We start from the raw sequence: 16,232 nt of genomic DNA on the forward strand, positions 1-16,232 counted from the left end.
AAAAATTAAGCAAGTGTAACTTTTCCTAATACCTTGGAAAAATATGTCTTGAGAGGCTGTGTCTGTTCTCTTCATTAAATGGTGTTGAACCTGCAGAGGCAAAGGTGAAATAAGAAGGAATTTTTATCATATTCACTGTCAGATAGCTTTTGCATACCAGGAAGATAATTTAAAAAGTGCTAAAAATGAAAAGAAAATTAAGGGAAGAATTAGAGGAGAGGAGACAAAACATATGAAGGAACTGGGGAAAGACTTAGTGTTTGTAGGAAACTCATCTCAACCAGGACAAGACAGAATCAGAGCCAACCGAAAATCAGATATTTGTACTCTGCCCAAATAACAGACTTGAGAAAAATAATTATGGACACAAATAAAATAACTGCAGTAATTTTAAGCTGTTTTATCAGAAATTTCCTTCATGCCAAAGCTAGAACCTGAACTCGCACTAGATACAGAGTAGAATGGAAAGGCCGCCATTACCACTACATTATATTTTTCAGATGAAAATTGCAGACATAGAACAATGAGCACAGGGATTGCTACAGTGACAAATATTTGACAGTAATGTTGTGGCAGGAGACTAAGGAAATAGGATTTGTCTGGATTACCATGGCTCAAGTGTGCAAAGTGCTGCTGGATGTTCTGCACCTGACAGAATCAATCTTACAAAATATGAGAAAGGCCTATGCATTGGGAGAATTTGTCTATTATTCTATAAAAAGATAAAAGATATATCTTTCTCTATATTACCTTGTCTCTCCTGAATCTTTAGAGCTTCAGACTTACAACACTGTTAGTACATGCCTATCATTCACCTCTGAGAGGAGAATTTTTTAGTTTTGTGTTCAGTTATGAGCTGAGGCAAAGAAAAGACATGAAGGGCAGGGTTTCCACTTTGGTAATCTTGTTTAACCTCCTTGGGAGCTCAGTTGTCAGTCACAGACTGGGTGTGAAGGCTGACTCAGCCTTGGGACCAGGCAAGGCGATGAAAGAAGTAAAACCTTCAAGATATTTTTCACAAATCAGTCCCATTACCTTGGTCCCATACATACTGCTTCTCCTACCCTTCGGGAAAAAAAAATCGCTTTACCATGAATGAATTATGCTGTAATGGCTGCAAAAATAACTTGAGGAGGAGAAGATAGAAAGAATTTGGGGGAAGAGATCAAGAAGCATCAGTCAGAACACCACAGAGCAAGTTGTACAAACAGTGGCACCAGGGGTGTATTTCATAGTTTGACATGTATTAGAGCTATTTTTAACATACAACTACCTCCTGAAAGAATTTCTCTTATTTTAGACAAAATCATGATTCTTAAATGTGTAAAAAATCTTATATTTAAAACCAAGAAATGCATTCAAACTAGAAGAAGATACAGGAAGCACTCAACAAACAGTTTGTAGATCTGGATATAAACCAAAACCAGCAAAATGCTAAGTCTTATCAGTCAAAAAAGATTCCCTCCAAAAGGTATTTAATTTTATTAAAACTCTGACAAATGTATCCAAATTTATTTGCTCCTGGAGTTGATGCAATATGTGATGTTCCATACATCTTGAAAAGGACTGTTTCATACACCGTAGGGTAACAGGGAATATAGATTATCTATAAAAGAGTTTTAAAAGAAATGGAAGCATGTTTTATTTTGTCTTGTTTGAAAATCAGGATGTGTAAGATAGTATCAGCAATATAGATCAAATTATTAGTTATAATGTATTCTCACTTAGGCAAAAGTAACTGATTCTAGGGCAAATTTGTTTGAAAAGGATATATAGAAGTAGATGTCAGGATCAGTTATATGTATCACAACTCTTTAATAATCTGAGAGTGAAACTTTCCAGCAACTGAAACCCACAGCACAGCTGTATCACACACAATTCTTTCAGTGATGAAAATAAAAAGTAGCAATGTCTAAAAAAGAATAACTTTTAGGAGTGGCAGCTTTCCTGTGGGGTGGTGCTTTCACTAGAAAGTGTTGACACATGCTGATCACAGTGGCAGAACAAACCACAGTCCTTCTGTTCCTCATTTGAATTCTCTCATAACTTTGCAAGGTACGTCTCTGCAGGATGTTCATTTGCCACCCTCCAGAGAAATAAAATTAAAGATAAAATAGAGTATATTTATCTCTATAAAGGAAAGAGAGCAATACACATATGCAGATATACTACAGGGGAGGCAAGGCATTTCCCTCTTTTTGAGAACAGTTAATAAGCAGCTGTAACTTGCTTTTAAACTATTTTAAGTAACGATAATATCTGGCTTCTGTGAACAGTCATGGAACAGGCAGTCCAACAGATGTTTTTGCTGCCTGTGATCAGGAAAATTTTTGGCTCACGCATAATGAAGAGAGTTCTTGAAAATAATTCAATCAATGATGTAGAAAACATGGAAATATTATGTTGTAGACAATGCTGCACAGTGTTCTGCTTTCATTTAATATTCAGTCCTATTTCTGTGCTATTAATAGCGTGAGAAGCCATAGTAATGACATAACAAAACAAAGCTTCTCGACCACCACTATACAATGGAGAGTGGTGCTGTGTGTACTCCATGAAATGAGCCATCAACACAGCACATCTAAACCATGGCATGAGAAAAAGACAACAGCTGTATGAAATCTCACTAAAAGCCAATCTGAGGTGAATGTGGCAACATTTTATGTCATGAATCCAAATAAAAATTTAAGCCAGCAACCCCCCTTGGATTTCAAAACACAGAAAAGTTCATGTTGTAATATAAACAAAAAGTCATTGTGCAAACCAGTCAGTTTTAACTACCTTTCCCTCCAAAAGTCAAATTAGTGTTTAAGCAAATGATGCCTTCAGCGTACAATCTAAATATTTACATTAGTACCCACCAAAATATTGTGCTAACTATTCAAATAGCTGAAACCCAGGCAACCAGTTTTATTCTATTTTATCTACCAAACACAAGAGTCTACAAAGCGTTTTATTTGTTCACACATATCAGTTGTTTTTGAAGAGCAGCTTTGTCTTTTCTCCCTGCAGGTAATGGTAGCAACATTCACAAAACCGCGAAACTTCCTGAAGAGCAGCACAGAAATGAACCCAAAGCTTAGCTATTCCTCAGCTGGCAAATATATTAACAGATAAATAAGTCTAAAATCCTTCAAACCTGGAAAATCCATTTCACAATTAACACATGCGTGCAAAATTTTCTCTTCATCAGCGGGAGAGCCCGTGGGACGGCTGGTGGGGGCTGTTCTGGAGCAGCTTCCTGGGAGAGCTCAGCCCTGGCTCTAAAGGGCAGCTCTAGCAAGTCCCTGTTTCCTTTCGAAAACAGCCCGTGCAATCAGCGGCACAGAGCCCCAGTGAGGTCACGTTTCCTGTAAAGTCGCCTCGCATCACAGGCATTTGTTCTGAAGAGCAAAGCGAAGATAAAGATTAGCCCAGGAACGCTCCTGCCGGCTGTTGCGAAAGAGAAGAACCACTACAAATAACGTCTCGCCCCAATGACCGTGCAGAGAACAAAGACAGAACATTTTCTCATCAGTGACACTGAATTTTGTTTCAGATTTGCTTTTCCACCTCACACAGAAAACTTTAAAGTTGTGTATACAAATCATTCCATTTGTTGAAATACTTGTGAGCCTGGCAGGCTTTGATGTAAGAAAATGATCCAGTTACAAAAAAAAAAAAAAAATTATAACAATACATTTTGCAAAAGCACTACTGTACAGAAGATACATTTGGGCAGTGTTCAGAGCTACGTTTCACACTGAAAACATTACTGCAAATATATGCCATGCAATGTCAATATAAATTCCATAGAAAGGAGGAAGGAATAAAGCCATTTGTAAACATAGTCATTGTTGCATGCTAAATGTTTCATGCTCTGTAAGGTACCTATTCATCATACTTTAAAGTATAAAAAATAAAGTCAAATCCACATAAGAGAAATGGAGCCTGAATAAGGTATCCTGGCTACCAAAGGACTTGGCTACAGAACTATTACATGCAAAAGTAATATAAATCAGCTGCTTGACACTGAATTGTACAGCCTTAGGGGGTAACACTTCATCTCCAAATAGATAAAATCATCTAGTAGTTTTCTTTCCTGATGTCTGTATGTATCACTGACAAAAAATGAAACCATAAATCTAGTAAAATATGATTAATTTTGTGATAGTTTGTGGGTTTCTTTCCCCTTGGAGAAGGAAAAATACTTCCACTGATAAAAAGAATGTAAAAAGCTCACCTCCCAGAAAAGGAAACAAAAATAGGAATTAAGCAATTGGGGTGTTGCAAAAGATCTTCTGTTTGTGAGTTAAACTAAAATGAACATTTTATGATCCTTTTGGTCAAACATGAAAATAGGGACATAGTCCATCTTCACATCAGTTCTTTTAATTTAGTGGAATTATGTCAATGAGGGAATTTAGTCCAGCACTATTTCCATGGATGCATGGGCTTCATCACAGCAACATTTCCCTGGCCACCCTGCCTCTCTACAGGCAATGAATATAAATTCCCAATGATCTTTAAAACTAGGTCACTTACAGAAGAATTTCTGTACACACAGGAATTTACTCCTTGGGCATATTTTTTGTTTCTTTTCTTATTATTCTCAACAGGAAGAAGTTCATTCCAAGTTTGAACTGCTTTTCTGAAGGACATTGGCATTTCATGTTTGTCTATATAGTTAAAATATATTGTGTCTATATCATCATATTCAGGCTTGGAGGTGTTTTCTTTTTTAATCACTGCTATTTGTATCTGAAACTCACTGTTCCACAAGCTTTTGATGCATAAATCTCATGCATTGGTGAATATTTTATAGGTGAGTGCTCGACTATAGTTAATACACACACACAATGGTTTATATACAGCTTTTTTATTCTTCACTCTGTAGCTCCTCAAATTTCCCATTCCACCAACACACCCTATCTCAACAATAAGCAGGTTTCAAATTTTACAAAATGAGTACACCAACAACTTACTGGCAGTAGTTTTATGCCTGTGGCACACATTACCATTCAACCCACAAAAGGAAGGAAATTAGAAATTACGATACTAAATACCACCCATATTTGTACTCTTCTCCCAGGCTCACTCTGCTTTTGATGCAACAGATTGTGCAGGGCCTGACAGTCCAAGAGAGGTGGAGTTGGGGCAGCTCCATGCCTGAGGTCCCACCAGCATTGAGCCAGTGTTATAGATGGATAATGAGATGATTGGCTCTCACAGCTAAAAGATAACTATTGTGTGAATATCAATAAAAGCTTTAGTGATGTATTGTTGTGTTATTGTAGTTTAGATGTCCTCTGTTCTCCACACCCCCTCCCCCATATTGTGACCATCAGACAGCCGGGGTTGTCCAGGACAGGTACAAAGAAGCTGCACAGTGTCCCTTGCATGGGGCAGGTGGGAATGGAAAAGCTTGGGGGTGCTCAGGGGGATGGCATGGCAACACCTGACCTCCAATCCAGGTACAAGAAAGCAGTTTCCACCGTTTAATGGCAAAGAAGAGCTGACTGACAGACTTTGTGAGGGGCCAAGGCTGGCTGATGCCAGCCTTGGCATCAGGGGTATAAAAGGGGTATAAAAGACTGAGCATCCATCTTGAAGATTAACTGGCCACATGGTATGCATGAGGGGCAGTTCCCAGCACTGCAGCTTTTTCCTTAGTAATCCTTTGTTATATTATTGTTAAAGTTTAATAAACCTTTTTAAATTTTCCAAGTGAGCAGTTGTCTCTCACACCTGGGAGGGACACACACAGAGTGCATTTATAACCACATGTTACACACATGGCTGGCAACACAGGCAACAGGCACAGAGAGCACTCCCATAGCACCAAGAGCCTCATTCTTCTCACCCCTCTGGCTGAACAGTGCAGGGATCCTCTAGTGAGGATACACACATCTGCACATGCCCCTCCAGCAGCTGGGCTCAGGAACTCTGCCCAACAGCTGTCCCTGGATCCCAGTCTCACCAGTTGCACCCACCTGGACATTTGAGCTCTCAGCCCACAGCCCAGCTGGTGGTGCAGACCATCACACACACAGGTACAGCTGGCTGGGATTGCCCAGGGCCTCAGCAGCCCACAGGTGTCCCATGCCCCAGGCAGCAATCCCGAGGTGCTCTGGTGTTAAATCATCTGGGTGGGTTCCATGCCTGGCCGTGAGGGCTGAGACTCCTCTGGGACAGCCCAGGGAAAGGCCCAGCAGACAAAGTGTCCCTTACTCTGAAATATTCCCACCTGCCTTTGTGCTCCCAGGCTCCTCTGGCTGATCAGAAGGGTTTTTGATGGGCTGATGCCTCCTGGAATGGGAGCAGCTGGGTGCAGGGGATTCTTTGGGCTCCTCTCCCCACTGCTGTGCTCCCACTCCCCCCACTCTGAGATCCCCTGTGAGTGTGCAGATGAGCTTTTAGCTCATATTGCACCATAACTTTGCCATCTCAACAGCCAACTGCAACTCAATGCAGAGTACTCTTCTGCCAAACACACAATTTTCAGGAAGGGTATTTTCTGGTAGAGTGAATTGAGTGGCCATGGTGGAGAGAGAGTGGAGTGCTTATTGATTGAATGTAATTGAGAGTAATGTGATGCTCTTGTAACTCCCTTTGAACCTCCTGGAAACCTGACAACCTTTAATTGTCCACCAGCTTCAGTAATCATCAAATCAGGCCATTTTCCTCTATCACAGGTCTGTATCAATATTGTTTATATAGTACTCAATAGTAAAAAAAAAATATTCTTGATATCTGAAAAATAATTGAAAAAAATTTAAAAATCCAGCAGGGGAAAGGCTGGTCATGAGCATCTCTGAGCAGCCCCACTGGGTCAAAATGAAGGTCTATGAAACTCTCCTTGCCTGCAGTCTTGCTGCAGGGCAAACTAGGACCCATTTTCATTCACCTTTGTGAATGATAATGTTTTAAACTAAGTGCATTCCTTTATGCAGCAGAAACACAGCAATATTTGAGGGACTGTAGTAATTAAGAAAAAAAAATCTCACAAAACTAGACATTTTATTTCAATTTTAAGAAAAGGCTAATCCTGCATTTAGTTAGAATTTTGGTGCAGGTTACAGAATTGTCACATCATATATGATTTTAATAACCTTATCAGGTCAGCTGTATGAACAAAGATTAATTAGCCTGAACAAAGATTAATTTGCCTTGAAGTGGAACAAATCCATTTTAAATGTTTTCACATGGAAATCCCATCACACTCTATCAGGGACTTTCTGAGTTTCAGGATTGATTTTTGCCCCCAAATTCATTATTTTAGCTTAATTGTTCTGGAAAACAGGCAAAAAAGGACATTTCTTGGTGGAGTAAAAGGGCATTTTTTGGCATTTGTAAAAGGCATTTTTACAAATTTTTGTAAAATTTGAAAAAGAGCATTTCCTGGCATTTGCATGGTGGAGTTCAATGAATAGACCTGTAAAATTTGGAATTAGCTCTGAGCTTGCTGATACACCCATACTACTTAGCTCTCAAGAGCTTACCTCCAATAATGCTACATCAGCTACCTCTATATTATACCACAGACACAGTCCAGATAGACAAAAAATGTTTAAAAAGGACCTAAATCATGTAATCAGCTTGTGATGTAAATTATATTTCTCTGTACAAAGCTATGACCAGGCTATGTTGTATCTCCTTGCTTCTTGATTATATGGTACCATGGAGAAATTTCCTTGGTATCAGAACCTGATGTAGACATGGGAAAATGCCACATCACGATACAAGAGCAGTGTAAAAATAGGCATGGGAAAAATACAAGAAGTGCTTCCATTAGAATCTGTAACTCCCCCACCCTGCATCTGAAAATACTGCTTTAAAACCCATTTTATCAGAAAAAGAAAACAAAAGGAAGAGATTCAAATCCATCAGCAGAATTTAGAAAATCCAAAGCAGAATTTAGCCAAGGTTTCTAATAAAACATAGGTGAGTCCTCATTGGAGTTCTCCATAAATTTCCTCACAAGAAGATCTGACTGTCACTGAACAAGAAGGTAGGAATATTAAAACAAAGCAACAAACACACAGATCTATGCTAAAAGCTGTCTGGCTCAATTTTATGAAGGATGACAAAAGTTCATGAGTCAGCACACTGCAGTGTCTGCTGTGACTACAAGCAGCCAGGGCAGAGTCAGCTGTTGGCCAGTTGTGCTCCAGCAGCATCTGATTTGCCGAGAATAGAAATATTAATGCACAGATCATGGGTCTGAGCAGAGCATGAGTGGGAACAGGTTTGAGGTGATGTATGAATGGTGTACACCCATGGTTCCTAAGCTCACAGGCCATCACACTCCAGCACACATCTACATTTTAGGACACACAGACTGAGAGGGAAAGGACAGGGACTAAAGCAGGTAGGACAGCATGGGGACACTGCTGACTCTCACCTCTAAGTGTTAAAACCCATCACTATGTGACCAACCCAGGGATAACCCATAAGACATGGAGAACACTCAGTTGCCCATACTCCTGTCTCCCATGTCACTGTAGTTAGTGCTGGACACAGCACCTGCATAGCAGCACCTGGGTGGTTAAAAGCTGAACAGGCCACATAGGTACACATGGCTTTAGGGACCTGCTTGGTGCTCTAACTAGACACATAAAGTCTCATCTTTGGTTGGGGGTTTTCTTGTAACATTTTGAGTCCCAAAATAAAAAAAAAAATATTCCTCTGGAGGTGGCCATGCACTGCTGCCCACTGTATCTGGGAACCTGGGTGGTTTCTGTGACAGCCCTGATTTGATCTCCATGGAACAGAGGGTCTTGTAGTGATGTACAGTGAAGACTTTTGGCCAACAAATGATTGTAAAGAATCATAACATGCTTTATATATACTGAAAATCTGTAGCTGAAAGATGTTAGTCCCACTGGTTCCTGAGACAACAGTAGGGGGAAAATACTGATCATTCTGGTATCATGGTAATTTCTGTAATAAATCCTACTGAGTGAGGGATAAATGAGGACCAGTAACAACTGAAGTGATACTCTAATAATGTTCTTTAAAATGCTTGTCTTTACACAGCAACCTTATCACTTGTCTCTCTGTAGTCTGACACTGACTGAGTCCCTTTCTGCCTGTATACCAGTATTTAAGCAAAGTCTAAATTTGTGAGGCTTATACTGAGAGTCCACAGGCCTTTCTGGTATTGCAATTCTTCCAGCCTTGCCCATGCCCAACTCACATTTCCAGCTTGATCCAAAGTATGTTCTGGACTACTTCAATGGCTAGGGAGAGGCAACAGCACAGGCAGCCTCAGTATCCAGTGAAAAATCATGCACACAAGAGGCAGAGTGGTTTTACAGCCTGAATATTACCCAGCATTGCATAAACATCAAGGATCTGAATGTGGCCTACAAGGCAATTAAGGACAGAAAGCAGAACTCTGATAGCCTTCCAGGAACTGCCCATGTGACACCAGCACAGACCCAATGGCCAAGTACCAAGAAACAAGTGACTCCTACCAAGAGCACGTGCTCCTGTGAACAAATGCATTACAGGCATTTTACAGGCAGGGCTGGGCACAAAGGGCTAATCTCACAATCAACAACCATCCTTCAACTCCTGAGGACACCCCAGTTTACATGGGACCACATGTAAACTGGGGACAGGAAAACATGACACTAGTTTTACAAAGTGATTGGTATTGCCTGCTGACAGAAGTGATGTGTATTTTTCATTCTCACTCGTAGGCTCCACCAGGTTGGACATGTGATGTTTGGAATTCTGTTTTCCTTCAGCACCAGTTTCAAATTCTGTCCACCCAGAGGTCAGCTCTTAGAAATGCACACCATGAAAATCTTCCCACTGGGATATGTTTGTTAGTCAAGTGCTCTATTGATCCACCAGAAAGTGTATGCTGCATTTCAGTCTCATATGGAAATAATCTAGGAAATCAGGGCATAGAGCAGGTATCGTTACTACAGCTTTTGTTTAACACTGCTCTCACCAAGGCTTTAAAGGAAAATTCAGTAATATATTTACTAATGTAGTCCAATCTACAGAATCTAAAACCAAAACACTGTCCAAGACTTATGGCTACAATACGAAAGGTAGAAGTAAGTGACGCATTGGACAGGACTGTTTCTGAGGCAAAAGCACAATTACGTCTCAAGAGGTCTAACATTCACTGTGAAACAATATTCATAGTGTGGTGAATGTTCCTTGTGCCCCCAATAAATATCAAATGATACTGAGAAAGTGGTTTAGTGAGGCTGTAACATGACACAGCAGAGCTGCCTGCATCCAAAACAGGGAGCTGCTCCCTTGCAGCCATGCAGAGCATCAGGAGGTACCACTCTGGTGGGCAGCAACTTCTCCCTCAAGGCTTTCCTCTAACCCCATCAAATGCCAATGTTTGCTCTTTCTTCTCTTTCTTTGTGTGGATTTGGGGCCCTTTCAGTAATGTCAGAACCACCTGCTAAATGCAAATTTCATTCCCCACCTGGATTTACCAGGTCTTACTCCTTAGCACTCTCACCTTACTGTACTTCACTCTTAAAATACTGCAGAATTTTAATCCAGTAGGGATCCTTACTTCTGCTTTCCAGCTTCATGCCACCTCTCCAGCAATGCAGTGAAACACAGCACCTGTGGGCAAACAGGCAGTTCTCTGAGAGAAACCACTGACAGAATTAAAGGCATTTTGCAAAGAACCAGCGAGCAACTCAGTAAAAAATGTCCAGTTTCTCTGTCTTTCAAAACTAGAAAAAGATGGGGTTGATGTCCCAAACCCACAGGGTTACTATTTTGTATGGTGTCCATGGCAATGGCTGTTAGTGACTTTCTTTTTTCATACAAGGCCAGATGCTTCAAAACTCATTCACTTTAGGGTATTTCCCAGCATCTGGAAAATTTAGGACTTTAAAAGGGAAAGAGAAGTGTTCGGTGAGATAATGGAAATCTTCACAGAAGGAGGGAGGAATTTCTGGAAAGGAGGGAGTTTCTGGGATGAAAGAAAAAGGGCAGAGAAACTGAAGAGAGGGCCATAACAGCTTGATGTCAGATATGGAGCCAAAATAGACCAAGGAAGTGGTAGGAGAAGGACAGATGATGACAGAACAGAGCCAGGCCACATGCAAGCTGCCTGTGCAGATGGATAGAGCAGGGCAGAGGTGCTGCTGCACATTTGCCAGACTGAGGCTGTGCAGACACCATTTGAATACAAGCACCAGCAGTAATTTTAAATATACCTCTCTATTATAATAAGGGTAAACAACAATAAAGTTTTATTCTATTGACTGTCACCTCACAATTGCAATATCTGACATTTAAAGTAGTTCTTTCATGACCTAACCCAATCGCCCACAAGAAAAAACAAATGGCAAAATAAACAGACTGATGTCTGGGTTTCTCACATAATATCATTCTTTTCCCAGGTGTTTGATCATTTTCCCAGACCTTTCCTGAACCCTTCCCATTTTTGGATGGGTTCTCTGAACAGCCAGTTATTTTAATAACAACGTACTGGTGCCAAGTGCAGCAATAATGTCACCTCTCTACTCCTACTCCGTGTTTCCATGTGCATGTGCTTTGCAAAGACTGCATTAGTCTTTTCAGCATCAACAGCACATCATGAGCTCATGCTCAGCTGATTATGAAATCCTCTCTCCCCCTCTCCGAGTCTCAGTGAGTCACTGACTGGCAATATAAAATCTCCCATCCAGTTTGGTTTCCAATTTATGGCCTGTATATTCATGACGAAGCTGAAGACATGCTTCGTGACAAGATTAAACACCAAACTGTGTGAGGAGCACAAATACTGAAATCTCTTTTCCTGCATCTCTGTCTTGTCATGCTCTGGTGTCTGAAGGAAAATAATCACTGAGTCTTTCCATCGTGAAGAGGTTGACTCAGTGACCCTCCCCTGTCCAGTTGAGCATTTTAACAGAAAAGTTGGAATAATGTTATGTATGTCTCTCTGTGTCAAGCTTGAAGTAAGATAGAAGTTTTAGGAGTAAATGAAGAAAGGGAAAATGGAAGGCAGACAGGCAATGCAGCCATGTAGGCCTTGTTTTCCTAGGAGACAAAACTAAATATCAGATGTGGTTTTGTACTAAAAGAATATAATAAATGTCTTGGCCTAAATTGTTCCTTGCTGGTTTTATGGTGGAATAGTGTAGCTGAAATGGGGTCCTGGGCCATGGGCAGAGCTAGGGAGGCACTGGGAGAGGCAAATCAGGGACAGCAGGGGCTATGGGTGCCTGTGGGCTCCAGCAGGGCAGGGATGGTTATACATGGAATGGTAGCAAAGAAATGGGGACAGTGACTGGAGCTCCTTGTTCTCCCAAATGTTTTGATAATAGTGCAAGGAAATGCTGCCCTGTGCTGCTGGACCACACGTGGACTTCTGCTGTTCTGAAGGCAGTGAGGTAGGAGTCACTCATGGCACCCTGCATCAGGTGTCCCTTCCTCCAAGTCTTTAGCTTGGTTCCCATCTGCCATTTGTCCCTGTGCTCCTCTGAGTTTGAGGAAATGGGCCCTTGATGGGCTGATTGCTCCTGGGAGCTGCCGGGGCTGGGCCTGTCCTCCTGTGTTCTTCTGTGCTCACAGATGTGCTTTTAGTCCATATTAATACAAGGGGCTTGCTGTGCCTCTGCCACCTCCTGCCAGCTCTGCCTCCCTCTTGACAGCCTCAGCAGCAAGGTGATGCTCAAGGTACCACACACTGCTCTGAGCCCATCCCACACCATGGCAAAACTCAGCCTTCAGCAGTGAAGAGCATGATTCAGTGACTCCCATGTGCCCAGCTCCATCCTCATGGCCTTTATCTTCCCCCGTTCCCTCTCCTTGGACAGAAGCACCTCCACTTTTCCAACTATCCTGATGTTGCACATTCTTTGTCACTCAAAAAGAGCTCATTTCTTACACAACAGCCTTCACTATCCTGTGGCAAACCCTCTAAACCAAAGATTGCATCAAAACTACACCAAGAGTAGTAAGAGCTGGAGAATTCAAATGAATACAATGGCAACATTTTTACTAAAAAAAGGGAAAAACTCCTTCCCTTCCCTTCCCTTCCCTTCCCTTCCCTTCCCTTCCCTTCCCTTCCCTTCCCTTCCCTTCCCTTCCCTTCCCTTCCCTTCCCTTCCCTTCCCTTCCCTTCCCTTCCCTTCCCTTCCCTTCCCTTCCCTTCCCTTCCCTCTTTGTTTTCTTATTTTGTTTCCTTTCTTTTCTTCAAGCCTCCTTCTTCCTTCAGTCTCTTCTGTTTGTTACCACCATCCAGAAAATGGTAACAAGGGAAAATCTAGGGAGGAAAAAAAATATCATAGCAAATACTCTAAAATATCCTACTGAACATTATGTCTATAAAGACTCCTCAAGTGGGAGGCAGCCTCCTGGGGACTAAATGAAGCAGATGGATTGACCTTGAACAGCAGCCAAACGCCCACACAGCCACTCGCTCACTCCCCCAGCAGTGGCATAGGGAAGAGAATGGGAAGAACAAAAGTGAGAATCATGGAATCATTAAGGTTGGAAAAGAACTCTAAGACAACTGAGCTGCTGGACAATTGAGCTGCTGGTTAGTTCATCACTAACTCATGCTTCCCACTACCACATCCACGTTTGTTTTTGAACACTGAGGAATGATGATGATTTCACCACTTCCATGTGCAGCCTGTTCCAATGCCTGACCACTCTTTCCATAAAAAATGTTTTCCTAATATCCCATCTAAACATCCCTTGGGACACCTTGAGGTGCTTTCCAAGTCCTATCACTTGTTGCCTGGGGAAAACACCAACCCCACCTGGCTACAGCCTCCTTCCAGGGAGTTGTAGAGAGTGACAATGTCCTCCCTGAGCCTCCTTTTCTCCAGGCTGAGCACCTCCAGCTCCCTCAGCTGCTCCTCATCAGACTTGTGCTCCAGACCCTTCCCCAGCTCTTTTGCCAATCTCTGGACACATTCCAGCAGCTCAATGTCTTTCTTGCAGTGAGGGGCCCAAAGCTGAGCACAGGATTCAAGATACAGCCTCACCAGTGCTCAGTATAGAGGGACAATCTCATTCCCCAGTCCTGCTGGCCACACTGTTTCTGATACAAGCCAGGATGCCATTGTTCTCCTTGGCACACTGCTGGCTCATTCAGTTGCTGTCAACCAGCACCCCCAGAAATGTTTGCAGATCTGCGTGAGGACAGTTTAATAAAGGAAAGCAAAAACCCCTAAACCAAACAACCCAACCCCAAAAAACCCCCAGGCAATTCAAAGGGGAGGACTCAGCACTTCCCACCAGCAGACCTATATCCCTCCATCTCCCAGCAATGGTCACCCTGAAAGAAAATGTCCCAACAGCCTTCTTCTTCTTCTGCCCCACATTTTCTTGCTGAGGTCAATGTTTTATGGCATGGAATATCCCTTTGGCCAGTTTAGGTCAACTGTACCTCCCAGTCTCTTGGCCACCCCTTGCCTGCTTGCTGGGGAAGATGAGTGGGGAAAAAAAAGTGAGCCCTGACACTGTGCAAGTGTTATTCAGCAGCAGCCACCACACTGGTGTGATATCAACATCACCATCAATCGTGATCCCCTCCTTGTCCAGTGACACATGTACAGATGTCATTTCCTTAGTCTGTGGGACACCCCCCAAACATCCATACATATGCAATCAATTAATTTGGTCCATGACTTGTGCTGCACCCTGCAGCTTTCCACATCAGATGGTTTTGCACAACACAAGAGGAAGCATTGGTAAACAAAGCATATTGCCTTTCACTTTCTGCTCTTTATTATACTTTTGGGCTTGAGCCACCTCCTCAGATGATGCTCTGAAATCTCTGCCTCCTGGTTCAATGGTTATTGGAATATTGAATCCCAATATTACCAGGTAGATTGCGCCTGGGCTTGTCTGACCCTTGCTGCTGGCCAAAGGCGGCGACTGTGGTATTTCACCTCAGAGACACTTTTGGCTGGCTGTATGTGGCAGCAGGCACTGGAACAAGTCCAGGCAAGGTGAGAAACTCAGTTTACTTCTGGTGGAAAGGCTTCAGGCAAGGTGAAGAGAAAAAGAGACAGATTCTGTCAGAGTATCCAGAGTTATATCCAGAGTTTATTCCATGGTCACAGACATCTGAATCTTTAGGTAACAGCTCCAACAGAATGCCGAGCACATGGTCCAGGCTCAATTTAAGGCCAGGGACAGGGGGAGGGAAGGGACAGGTGAGGCACCAACCAGGTGGGAGGGGCAGGGTCTCAGGGAATGAGGGACACCTAGACAGGCCAATCCCCTCTGGGCATAGGGGCATCTTTGAACCTGACCAACCACACGATGGCCTTACTGGAATGTTAAGACTGATTGACAGCCCAGCAGGGGGCAAGGGGGAAGGGGAAGAGAGGTATTGCCACACCTGGGAAGGGGCTGGGAAGTTTAAAACAGGAAATTGCAACACACTGCAAGAAATGGTGACCTCTTTCAGCATTCAGGGGCACTGGGAGTTCCTCAGAACCCACTGTGTGATCAATCCTATCCCCTTATTCCCTGTACCTTCAGTTGCATTATGTGTAGAGGTGCCCCTTCCTATGAACATCTGGTACATCTCAGACCCTTGATACCCTCAGCTCCACAATCCCAGAGGTCAACCTTGGGTCTTTCCAGGTGTTTTCTGCCAGAAGCTCCAGGTGAGCACAGAGCAGGTTTCTCACAGCTGGTACTCTCTGGACAGGTCCAAGGGCTACCACACAAACTGTCCTGTCTGTCCTGCTGCTGTTCAGTGACCTTGTCTGGACACCACGTGCTCACCAAAGCCAATCTGTCATTGGCCTCTCCAAATGGATAGGGGAGAGCAAATATAAAAAAAGGCTTCTAGGGCAAGAGGAGAGGTCAGTCCTAAAGATCACTCCTGATCACTCACCAGTTACCATCCGAGGCAAAACACTGTCTTAGACCCAGTTGGCTTTGGCTCTGGTGGACAAGGGGGAAGCTTCTGGCAGCTTCTCACAGAAGCCCCCCACTACCAAAATCTTGCCACACAAACTCAATACACTCAGAAAAGTTCTTAAAGATCACTTAATGGAAAGGACTGACAAGCTGTGATCCAGAATGTGCAGTTTCCAGAAATACTCTATGCCTTTTTATTAATTGGCAGAAACTTGATATTTATTTTACTGATCACATCCAGGGGGATGTGATGATGCTGCTGATCTTGCCATTACAAGCTTGGGAACATCTGTCCTGCAGAAGAATAGAAGGAAAGACTCCATGAGATTGTTCCCTGAGCACTGGGATGGCTGCAATGCAGGGGCCAA

General features: G+C 42.7%; 1 protein-coding gene across 1 annotated transcript in view; it reads right to left on the minus strand.

Moving 5' to 3' along the window:
• Positions 1 to 3,237, minus strand: part of LOC131559979 (dynein axonemal assembly factor 11-like) — a 199,972-nt gene extending 196,735 nt beyond the window's left edge. Inside the window, exons 1-2 of the mRNA XM_058808583.1 lie at positions 3,140 to 3,237; positions 33 to 90 (exon numbers count right to left, since the gene is read on the minus strand). Coding sequence (XP_058664566.1) covers positions 33 to 90; positions 3,140 to 3,152 — 71 coding nt within the window. The 5' untranslated portion in view covers positions 3,153 to 3,237. The remainder of the gene's footprint in view (positions 1 to 32; positions 91 to 3,139) is intronic.
• Between the last annotated feature and the right edge of the window lie 12,995 nt (positions 3,238 to 16,232).

This window comes from Ammospiza caudacuta, chromosome 1 (genome assembly GCF_027887145.1).
Source record: "Ammospiza caudacuta isolate bAmmCau1 chromosome 1, bAmmCau1.pri, whole genome shotgun sequence".
NCBI lineage: Eukaryota > Metazoa > Chordata > Aves > Passeriformes > Passerellidae > Ammospiza > Ammospiza caudacuta.